General features: G+C 38.9%; 1 protein-coding gene across 10 annotated transcripts; it reads left to right on the forward strand.

Annotated features, from left to right (window-relative positions):
- Nucleotides 1–669: 669 nt before the first annotated feature.
- LOC107782922 (uncharacterized) lies at nt 670–11,831 on the forward strand. 10 transcript variants are annotated; one of them, XR_012703712.1, is made up of 6 exons: nt 685–893; nt 1,983–2,168; nt 2,670–2,725; nt 2,824–3,027; nt 3,136–3,228; nt 6,002–6,232. XR_012703712.1 is itself a non-coding variant. In XM_075240732.1 (5 exons), the coding sequence occupies exons 2-5, from the start codon at nt 2,157–2,159 to the stop codon at nt 10,003–10,005; spliced, it is 774 nt and encodes a 257-aa protein (XP_075096833.1). In that variant the 5' UTR covers nt 670–893; nt 1,959–2,156; the 3' UTR covers nt 10,006–11,831. The 10 variants fall into 10 exon arrangements, 6 of the variants coding, with proteins under 6 accessions (XP_075096833.1, XP_075096834.1, XP_075096835.1 ...); XR_012703711.1 differs by having other exon boundaries at nt 689–893; nt 2,484–2,725; XM_075240732.1 differs by lacking the exons at nt 2,670–2,725; nt 6,002–6,232 and adding an exon at nt 9,541–11,831 and having other exon boundaries at nt 670–893; nt 1,959–2,168.
- The last annotated feature ends 342 nt before the right edge of the window (nt 11,832–12,173 follow it).

The following is a 12,173-nucleotide window of genomic DNA, read 5'->3' on the forward strand; positions in this document are numbered from 1 at the left end:
TCTCAAAGCATGGAATTGAAGTTGACAAAGCCAAGATAGAGGTGATTTCGAGGCTTCCTCCCCCTACTTCTGTCAAAGGGGTGAGGAGTTTCCTTGGGCACACAGGTTTTTACCAGAGGTTCATAAAGAATTTTTCTAAAGTGGTACACCCTTTGTGCAAGTTTCTAGAGAAAGATACAAAGTTCTTGTTCGACGAGAGTTGTATGCAAGCATTTGAGCTTCTCAAGCTCAAGTTGATTTCTACCCCCATCATTACCGCACCAAATTAGAGTTTGCCTTTCGAACTTATGTGTGATGCTAGTGACGTTGCGGTTGGGGCTGTTTTGGGCCAAAGAATCAACAAGATATTTCATCTGGTGTACTACGCAAGCAAGACCATGAATGAGTCTCAAAGGAACTATACAGTCACCGAGAAAGAATTGTTGGCTATTGTGTTTGCTATGGAAAAGTTTCGACCTTACCTTATGGGGGCCAAAGTTATAATGCACACCGATCATCCCGCCCTTAGGTATTTGATGACCAAGAAAGACTCCAAGGCGAGATTGATGAGATGGCAATACAACAAAAAAAGTCTTTAGCGGCAATTATTTAGCGGCAATAAGACAATTGCAGCTAATTTATTTACGGAAGGCAAATATCACTGGCTAATGAATATTGGCTACTAATTAGTATGTATTAGCATCCATTCAAGAGGAAAAGCTGCTAGAATAATTATTTTTACTTTTCATATTCCCTCTAATTTTTTCTTTTCCCTCGCGCCTAAATTTTAGTACTTTATTTACCCTAAAAACTGCAAACAAGGAAAAAAAAACTACGCTCTAAATCACATAAAGTATCTTCTCAATTTGGTGATTCTCTGCAACCAAAATTCTTGGCCACCGTAACAATTGCTGGTGAGTTGTCTTTCTTTATATTTTTATTTCTATCTTTAGGGTTCAATTGGATGATTCAAAATTGGAAGTCTCCATAATCTTTTTTGACCAAATAAAACAAAAGGCCACCTTTGATACCTTCTTGTTCCTTCTTCATATTCAATTTCAATATATTCATCGACCAGACTCATTTAAAGTTCAGCTCAAAGTATATGTAATTTTTTCTTTTTCTTGATTTTTTTCTTTGAATTTTTTTAACGATCATTGTATCTGGACCAATTTACGCGCAAAATAACTATATTTTGTAAAAATATTTTTTGGCTTTGGAGTTATTTGGGAAGATTGGAATATTTGTATTGTTTTGATATGTTTACGAGTTTTGCTCATGTGGGGTATTGTCTATAGTTAGGAATTTTGCCTTGAATTTATGAATTTGGGATTCTGAATCTTATTAGATTCAGAGCTTTTCCTCTTTTTGAAATTCCCTTGGAAAAAACCCTTCCTTTCTCTCTAAGAAAATTGGGGTTTTTTCTTTACATTTGTTTCTGGAATTTATTGTGAAGTCATAGAACATAAACATGTGTTATCATAATCTTGTGGAAATATTTTCAGTTTGTTTTGGTGAGAGTATAGTCTCAATTTTAACTGCATTTTGTTGTGATCTTTTACTGATTTTACCACAAAAATTGATGAAAAGTTACTATTAAATTAAAGTATTGACCAAAGATAACTGGTAGGGTCTAAATCCTTCAATTTGAAATAAATATTACCTGTTAAACCATTTAGTTGTTATCACTTTGCTTTGCTCCATAATTTTGACAGTTGGTTTGCTTTGAATTATTTATACTTAAGGTATGTGATCAGAGGTCATGAATCATTATTGTACAAACTGTTTTTTGTTTGGATTATCTTTGTCAAAAATAATTGTTGCCTTATTATCATTTTTTATGTTAATGCAAATTGTCTTCAATCTCAAGTATCTATCTCTATTAGTGGATTATGTGAAAATTTTGATTGAGTGGCAGTAATTTTGACAACCTCCAGATACAATTTTTGTCTTCTGTCCACTTTCACACGTTATTGCAGCTTGTTAATTACTTTATTTTGAAGAAGGAGCTATGCGAACTAGAGGTGAAAACAGGATGGTTATTCAACAACATGATGATGCAGATGCGCGACCTTATACTGAACAATTGATGAATGGTCAGAATTGATCTCAAGTACAAACACATGATATTCAATCTAATGAATTGAATAATTCTACCGATACTAAGGTTCAACAGAATGATGAATCAGGTAATACTTTTCGTTTATCTACTGGACATGTTAGTTCATTTACTGAGTGGTACATTGTTCTTATTTCTATTGTTCCTTGAGATTTTCAATAAATATTTTTATGTTGGTCGCGTCCTGCACTCCCATGCTCTTACTACAGAAGTATATACCACTTAAAAATTTTATTTTGCAGTATATTTTGCTGTCCTTGAGACTTTTTGGTGATAACATCTTATAGTAGATTAAAAGAAAAATAGAAAATGCTGCACTAATTTGGAAAGCAATTGTTCCATTCTCTATATGGATTTAATGATCATTAAATCTTTTTCAAATCAGGTAGTTAAGAGGAAAGAAAGGTTCGTGGACCCACAATATTAAAAGATATACGAAAACTGCCACTATGGAATACAATTGCTATACAATTCAATAATCGTAACTAACCCATAAGAAAAGAGGGTCGAAAGCTTGCTAGCTTTCTAGGCATAATCGCTAGAACTCCAGAACTAACACCTCTGAACATAGATGATTGGAGAAACTTTGCCAAAGATGAAAAGAAGAAACTGTTGGAGTTTGTGAAGGTATGGAGTTATTATTATTCTTACGATGTGTGAATATAATAATATATTATTTTATTATACGTGATATTATCTTTTGATTGTTTTCTTTTATTTCACAGAAGAAGTTCTCTATCCCAACTCGTGGAGAAGCATATGTCATAAAGTCAACAAGAAAGAAATGGAAAGATTACAAATATGACTTGAAAAATGTGTATACGACAAAATATAAGACGAAAGATGCTTTGCTAAGAAATAGACCAAGTCATATACCACGAGATCAATGGACCGGTCTTCTCTCTTATTGGTTTTCTGATAAAGCAAAAGTATCAATTTTATACTTTTAAAATACACATTTAATTTTTATTGTGTGATTGTTTTTGTTAGTTTTTATGTATAAATTATTATATATTATTTTTATATTGTAATGACAGAAGCGTACACAAGCAAATAGAAATAACAGATCAAATCAAAAGATGCCTCACATAGGATGGTCAAAAAGTATTGCCGCCTTGATGGATGAGAAGGTATTCTTGTGTATATTTTAAAATTTAATTTTTCAAAACTCTCTTTGTTATGCATATTTGACATTATTATATTATATTAGGCTGAAAATGGGGTAAAGCTTACATGAGCACACATTTTCATATTAACTCATAAACAACGTAAGGATGGTAGGCCACTGGATGCTGAGTCTACAAGGACAATCGTAAGATTTCTTCTTTTTTATTTTCTGAATTTTGGTTATCTTTCCAGAATTGGGATTATGAGAACTTTATTTGCCTTTTTCTGATACTATCATTTGAAATTATATGTAACAATCTAGCTAGTCACTAGAATCATGAACCTCATGTCACAAAAAAATTGCCTAATATTTTGATTGCGTGAGACATAACTAAAAGTGAATAATATAAGAAAAATAAAATTCAGCTTTAATTGCCTTAGTATACTTCTCAGATAATAGTGATGAAAACCTAATATTGAGATAACAGCTTAGAACATAGTGACTTAGGTCATATTGTCTCTTAAAAACTGCAAACTTGGGACCAAAGTGAAGGTTATGGAGTTGTTTAAATCCAAATTTATGATATTAAAGAGACTAAAACTTTAGTGTGTATGGAGATATTATTTTTTACACCTCCCATAATGTGCTATGGTTGGCTACCTCTTAGATATTATTTTGAATTATGACAATCAAGATAAAATGGCAAGAAAATCATTTGATGGAATTAGGATACAATATTTTAATATGTTGGAGTTTGAATAGTTGTTTGTTTATGGTGCACCCTGATTACCATTAGCCAATGTTTTGTGTACATCATCTGGAGGTTCCTTTGATTAAAATATGACTTTTAGGTCATTATGAACTATTTCCAATTAGATTGTAGAGGTTGGCAGCAATAGCAATAAAGCTTGTCACAACAGCTTGAACAATCATGACCACTGTGATTATATTGTCTTTACTTGAAGATAAACCATGGACATCTTTGCAAAAAATGAATTAAAATGCTCACCACAGAAAAAGAATAAAGAAATCATTCAGATTTCTTATAGAGTAAATGGATGAGGGTAGTAAGATAAAGGCCTTAGAGCAATTGCACCTAGCAGCATGTGGCTTTTAGGTAGGTGGCCAACCAACCAAGTTGAGTTCACTGGGCCTGATCAGTCGATATGCTCACTGGGCCGGTAGAGGCACCCCGACTATCTGAGTATAACTTCAACATTGATGGCATGATCGGTGGACTATTTGGACGGTTCTCAGCTTGTTCAAGCATTGTCTTATCACCGGTAGCAGCTACATTATCCAAAACATCAACACATTCAAGTTCTTGCCTCTCATCATGTACAACAATAGATTTAAAGCTTGCTGGTTTTCAACTAGTTCAGCACGTGCAACAGTTGCATCAGTCACAGTGTTAATCTGTCCCCGTCCATTATTAAGTTGCTGCACAGCTTCATTACCTCAACAAACTTGAGTACATCCTTGATCTGAAACACGATCAGTAGTAGGGTTTTTAGAAACCTACTTTTCCCCATCGCAAACCTGAGAAACCCTATTCAAAGCTGTAATTTTAGAGCCTGCTGTTTTTTCAAACAATTCAGCAGGTACAGCAGCTGGTTGATCATGTACATGCACCAACTGTTGTTGAACAATAATCTCATTAGGAAATTCCAAAACCTTTGTACCATCTGTTGCCTTAGGATCCTTCAAATCAACAGGTTGTTCAGTAGATGATTGAGCTCGATTCCCATTAGGAGTCGGAGCAGCAAGTACCTATTGTCCAGCTGCATATATTGAGAGTACCATCTTTTCTCTTTCCCATATGTTGATAGTTGTATCTTAGATTGTTCATGTTCCTTAGTGATCAGTTGTCCAGCTGCATTAGTGTATTGCTCAACATCTATAGTTATAGAAGTCCTAGTTAAATTTCTATCAACCACAGGTATTGTTGCATTCTTCAAAACCTGAGAACCCCTAACTACAGCAGCATCAACAGGGCCTGTAGAAGTACTAGAACCAGCCGTTATACTCGAGACACCTCTCCAACAGAATATAATATATGTCCAAGTTCTTTTCCTTTCACTCCTTCCCTTTTATTGTTCTCTGGAACTATTATTGGCTTGATATATGCACACATAACAAATGTGACTTCCAATCTTGTATGGCAAGGCATAATGTGTGGTTTGGGGTAAGAATCTTGTGTTGCAGTCTCTGTTTCATCACAGGTTACACGTTATGTCTGTTAACCCATGCCTTCACTGCTCTATGCTCATATGTAAAGTGATCAGCTACTATATGTGGGTTTTTCATTACTTACTGCAAAGATGTCGTGTGATAATAGACAAGGAAGCAGAATGAGATGCATGTTTGTAGAGAAAAGGATTTTACAAATTAGCAGGTCATCTCCTGGAATTTCAATTCTCACCTGAAGGATTGACATAAGTACTGGCTAGGTGCCTGGATAAGGTTCTTCTCTATCTTGACATGCATTTCCGCAATACATGAGAAACAGTTGGAGTGGTTTTCACCTTTATTTTCCCGGAGTTCTTGCACACTTTTGAAAGCTTAAATCTTTTTCTGATTTGCTTGATATCTTGAAAATTCATCTCATTTACTTCTTATATATACTATTGCAGTTTGATTTGTTTCGGTCGGATTTGTTATGTCTTATTCTATAGAAAAATGGAACTGTCATTCTACAGTAAAACAACTTTAGCTTGGGGCAATGTTTGCTCGATAAACATCCAGTTGAAGACTATTATATTTCATCTATTGACGTAGTTATTTTGTAATTTTAGGTCACAGTCTGATGATCGATAATTTAGCCGGTGGAAGATTTTAAAATGATGAAGCATTGCAGAAATTATTTGAAGACTATTATTTGTTAGGATTAGTTATATAATGACAATAGCTATTTGCTTCAAATAATATAAGTTTATATTTTAAGTTACCGTGATATTACTATTTTGGATTAATACTTCCTTTTGTTTTTAAGATTTAATGAGATACAATATGTTTTTATGAATCAATATTATTATGTTTTATTATTTGGATCATTTTTTTAATGAATGTAGTAACTATTATCAATGGTGGTTAAACTATTATCGTTATAGCTTGTGACTTAGTGACAATTTAACATAATATACTAGCTACAAAAATAGATGATAAAAGGGCAAATTATGATGTTTCCACGGGGAATATTATAGCCATTATAATTGCTATTAAAAATAATTTTTAGCGGCAATTTGATTGAATTTACTAGCCATCAAAATGGATGCTAAAAGGGCGTACTAATTCGTTTTCAAAAGGAATATTATAGCCATTTTAATTGCCACAAAACAATTATCGCTAAATCTATAGACCTATAGCGACAAATATTTTGAATTTAGTGGCTATAAAAATGGACGTAAAAAGAGCATTAGTAGCTGTTTTTAGATTAGATTTAGCAGCCATTATAATTGCCGCAAACAATTGCCGTTAAAGCAAATAATATTTAGCGGCAATAAGTCCGACCTTTACCAGCTTTTGTAAGAAACGCCGCTAAAGGCTTTGCTGACCCCAATATCAGTGGCTAAACATCAATGGCCGGTAAATGGTATAGCGGTAATTGTTATTTCCGCCAGTGACCTTTTATATTGCCGCTAAAGCCCCTTTTTGTTGTAGTGTGGGTGTTACTTCTTCAAGAGTTTGATCTAGAAATTATTGACCGGAAAGGTAGTGAGAATCAAGTGGCGGACCACTTGTCCCATTTGGAGGAGGAGGGGAGGCCTTGTGACGGCCTTGAGATCAATGATTCATTTTCCGACGAACAACTCCTTGCAGTGTCAATGAAGGATATGCCATGGTTTGCCGATGTTGCCAATTACCTTGTGATCGGAATAATCCCGTGTGAGCTCTCTTCTAACCAAAGGAAGAAGCTCAAGCGGGATAGTTTGGATTTCTATTGGGATGAGCCATACTTGTTCCAGATTTGCATGGATGGTATGATTCGTAGATGTGTCCCGGAGGAAGAACAATTGAGTATCTTAGAGGCTTGCCATTCTTCGCCCTATGGTGGCCATCATGGTGGGATAAGGACCGCCTAGAAAGTTCTTAGTTATGGATTCTATTGGCCCACCTTGTTCAAAGATGTGGGCGATTGGGTGAAGAGATGTGATGAGTGCCAAAGAGCGGGCGAAATTTTAAAAAGGGATGAGATGCCTCTCAATACGATTCTTGAAGTGGATATCTTTGATGTTTGGGGCACCGATTTCATGGGTCCATTTGTTAGCTCTTGTGGGAATACTTACATTCTCGTGGGGTTGATTATGTCTCAAAATAGGTTGAAGCCGTGGCTTTGCCTAATAATGAAGCCCGAAGTGTTATTGTATTTCTTAAAAAGAGCATCTTCACAAGGTTTGGCACTCCTCGTGCGATTATTAGTGACGGGGGGTCTCACTTTTGCAACAAGGCTTTCGACACGTTGCTTTCCAAGTACGGTGTCAATCATAAAGTTTCTACCCCCTATCATTCTCAAGCTAGTGGTCAAGTGGAAGTCTCTAACAGAGAAATTAAGAGCATCTTGTCACAAATGTAATATGACCGATTGGTCGAAAAAGTTGGATGACGCTCTATGGGCTTATCGGACGGCTTAGAAAACTCCAATTGGTATGTCTCCGTATTAGTTGGTGTTCGGAAAAGTTTGTCATCTTCCGGTTGAGTTAGAGCACAAGGCCATATGGGCGTTGAGGAAGTTGAATTTGGAATGGGATGTTGCGGCAAATCTTCGTGTTGAACAACTCAATGAGCTCGATGACTTTAGATTCCATGCCTACTCAAGTTCATCCTTGTATAAGGACAAAATGAAGTACCTTTATGACAAATATGCTCGGGGTAAGGAGTTCAACATTAGAGATACGGTTCTCTTGTTCAATTCCCGGTTACGTCTGTTTTCGGGTAAGCTCAAGTCAAAGTGGAGTGGGCCATTTGAAGTTGTGTTCGTGACCCCATTTGGTGCTCTTGATCTAAGGAACAAAAATGGTGAAGTTTTCAGAATTAATGGGCACCGGGTCAAGCATTATCTTGGAAAATTTGATGACAGCCACGTGGTGGCACTTCTTCATCTAAAGTGATGTGATGGTAACATGTGTCGTGCCGCGACGTTAAATCAGGCACTTCTTGGGAAGCAGCCCATGTCTTTTTCTTCTTGTTTTCTCTGATTTTCTTTGTAGTTTAGGATTGATTTTTGAGCTAATAGTTTGAGAGATGTTGCAGTGCAAAAAATTTTGGAAAAATTGAACAGTCACTGAAGTTTGCCAGTGCGGCCGCATTGCACTTTGTGCGGTCCGCACTGGTGAAGGCCAAGTGAGGTACTTTTTAAAGTTTGCCACCGCGACCGCATTCCATTTAGAGCGGTCCACGGTGGACCTCCGCGGCCGCGGTCTGGTTTTGTGCGGACCGCGGAGGTTGCCTTCTCAAGCTTCTTCTGAATAAACCCAGCGCGGTTCGCGGTCTGTTTTGTGCGGCCGCACTGGTAGGTAAGACTGGGTCCCACATCTTTTTATATAAATAGAGCTCAGGGGTCACCAGTTACATTTGCGAAATTTTAACACTCAAAGACCTAAAAGATACTGTTCATACTCTCTTGTGACCATAATTATTGCTTAGACTGACTAATTGCATTTTATCTTCACATCTAGTAATATTTCACTCATTCCTTATACGTTTAATTGATTAATTTTGTTTTTATTTTATTACTATTAGCCTGTAACTTGTTTTTCGTCCTGTTTTCTCTAATTTTGTTAGCTTAGGTTGGTTTAAGTGTTAGTTTCTGGGGTGCTTAATGTGCATAATGACTGGGTAAATTGAATAGGGACAAAGTAGGTGAAAACTTGAACAAAAATGCAAAAATTGGAAACCCTAACTCAGTGCCTGAACTAAGCACCCTCCGCGGACCGCGGTAGCTTTTGTGCGGTCCGCGATGCCCTGACGAGGTCCGCAGTACCATTTTGTGCGGACCGCGGTACCCATGTGTTTGAAAGTTGACTTGTGCCCAGCGCGGCCGCATTGCACTTAGCGGTCCGCGCTGGCCCACCGCGGCTGCGATACCGCTTTGTGCAGACTACGGTGGAGAGATTCAGAGGAGTGATTTTCTAGACACTACCCCAATGCGAACCACGGTGGCTTTTGTGCGGTCCGCGGTGCACCCAATGCGGCTGCACCCCTTTTTGTGCGGGCCACGTTACACTGTTTCTGCAATATGTTCTGCAACTTTTGATCTTCTGTTCTGCAATTCATTTTCCATATCTCTTTCATTGTTTGTGTCAATACTAACAAAGCTAGATGTTTGTGATTGCAGACAATGGTCAAACAAAGAGGCAAAGGCTCGAAACAACCCGGCCGAGGTGATTCCTCCCGGGGAGGGAAGCAAAGGATGGTAAAACTCACTCCCCAGGTTAGAAAAAACATAAAGGACATGAGGAAAGCAATCAAAGTGGCTGACAGAGCCATTGACAACTCGAGGAGTGAGTACGAGCCCTCCTGGGAGACCTCTTCAGATTTAGTCCCACTATACATCCCGTATCCGGAGAGGACCATACATAGAGACACTCCTCCCTCTTCCCCCGATACTCAAACTTCAATCAACATTTCTTCTGGATCGTCTAAGGGCTCAGCGGCAGGTAGTGGGGATGAATACTCTACCTCTCTCATAGCATCAATATTTGGAGAGGGTGCTAAGGGTGATGAGGGAGATGGGGAGTTACCTGGGGGTGGTGTGCCTCAGGTTGGGGGTGTTGACCGGACTAGAAATCCCACTGTTTAGGAATATAGATTCGTCAGCCAGGTGGCGTTCCACAAGTTTAGGGAATGGTGGCCGTCACAAAAGTTGATTTTTGAGAGGAGCTTCATTGACAGAGACCTTTTACCCCTACACCCCAATGTACATAGACAGTTTCAAGCTCGAGTGGGTTGGGAGTTCTTTAAAGATAATTGTATGAATGCGAATGAGTACATGGTCAAGGAGTTTTATAGCAATGTGGCCCACATCTTGAAGGGCACTAAAGTGACCAAAGTGCGAAACAAGAATGTGATATTTACCGGGAAGGCACTAAATGAATACCTGGGGTTCATTGAAGAAGACGAGTCCCTATACAATGAAAAGTTGGCAATGGGCGAGGAGGTTCGTCCATGGTTAGCTTCATATCTGGAAATCCCGGGTACGATTCCAGAGTGGTTTCAAGCAGGGGCCAAAATACTTCGTAGGACCTTTAACTTTGAGGCTAGGGGTGGTTGACTTTTGTGTGTAGTCGGCTTGACCCCACTACCCATGATCAGACTATTCCACTTGCCTGGGTTGTTCTTGTTGCTTCTATTATGGCGGGATACCCTATCAGCATGGGAAATGTGATGTCCCGCGTTATTTCTACAGTGGGGGTTGAGCATGACTGGATCTACCCTTTTCCCAGCACCCTCACTATGTATTTTCGGGACCTGAAGGTGGAGAAGAGATCTTTTGACATCAAGGTCAAACCTGTGGCTCCGTTTTCATGGTATAGTTTGAAGGGGTCGGACAACCCCAAGGACAAAAATTACAAGCCGCCTGCTTCTGCCCCAACCGGCCAGTCTGAAGAGCCGGTTGCGGTAGAGCCCTCCACTGATCCTACCTCCACAGTTGCTGACATGTCTCCCGGACCTTCCACTACTGTCGGTCCCTCTACTTCAGCTGACTCGGGGATTCCATCTTCCTAGGCCCATCCAATCACTGGCCACCAGCTGAGCCAGACACTTTATAGCTTGAACTACTGGATGTCAGCTGCATCATCCAAGTTGTCTACCGTGACTTCTACCATTGCGGCTCAGTCGGCACCGCAGCTAGCACAGATTCCACAGGCCATTGAGGATACATTGAATAAGATCCTGGAGAACCAAGAAAAGATCATCAGTACTCAGGGTGCCTTGGCTAAGGCAGTGGATTCACATGGTAAGGCCCTAAAGGAGCTTGCCCGGGAGCACAAGAAGCTGCGCAAAACACGGGCTTCCAAGGAGTCTTTGAAGGAGCTTAGAGCGGATGTGGACAGACTGAAGGCAGACCAGCTGCCTTTAGACTTGCTATTTGAGGATCCAGCTCTAGCAGCAGCACCAGCAGCAGAGCCACAGCAGGAGCAGACATAGAGGCTTCCAAAGATTAAGAGAAATCTCCCTAGTGCAGATGAGGCGATCATCCAGTTGGCAGACCCACCGGAGGCTTCCTCTAGTTAGCCACAGGATGTTCCTGATATTCAGCCCGTCCAGGTCCAGGCCCCAGCAGCAGCTAAGCAGCAGGAGACCAGGAACTAGTTTGAGGTTCCCGCGCATATAGAGGACCCGGGGACCACTGATGATCCCATGCAGACAAACACGGTTTAGAGAGTTCCTATATCCTTTCTGTATACTTTTTTTGGGTGCTTATTTGTTTAGTTGGCATTGGGGACAATGCCAGGTTTTATTTGAGGGGGTGCGCCCTATTGTTGGATGAATGTATATATTGTTACATTTTATGTCTTTTTGATTTTCATCTTTGGTCTGTATATAATTTTATGTTTAGTTACTTTTATCGCACTTTTTATCTTTCATTTGGTCTGTATATAAAGTTATATTATTGTATATATTCATCCCCCGTTGTATATTCAAATCCCCTATTGTACATATTCATTCTATTTTTTATTTTCATAAAAAAATTCGTTTTTAGCTTCTTAGATAGGCTCGTAGATTTTTATTTTGTTTTTTTGCGCTTTCAATAAGTCTTTGGTTTTCTTAATGCCACGGTTCTTTCCAAAGGTGGAGTATTATGTGAACCGGGTGGCTCTTCTCGATGATGGATGGAGTGACAACCTTCTTAAGGGTTTGAGTCCGTTTTTGTTTTTTTTTATTTTTGGTAGCTCGTAGTTAAGGTTACCTCAAGAAAAGCTTCACTTGGGCCCAACATAGTTGCCTTTGATCCCATGGTCAGAA

This window comes from Nicotiana tabacum, chromosome 20 (genome assembly GCF_000715075.1).
Source record: "Nicotiana tabacum cultivar K326 chromosome 20, ASM71507v2, whole genome shotgun sequence".
Lineage (NCBI taxonomy): Eukaryota > Viridiplantae > Streptophyta > Magnoliopsida > Solanales > Solanaceae > Nicotiana > Nicotiana tabacum.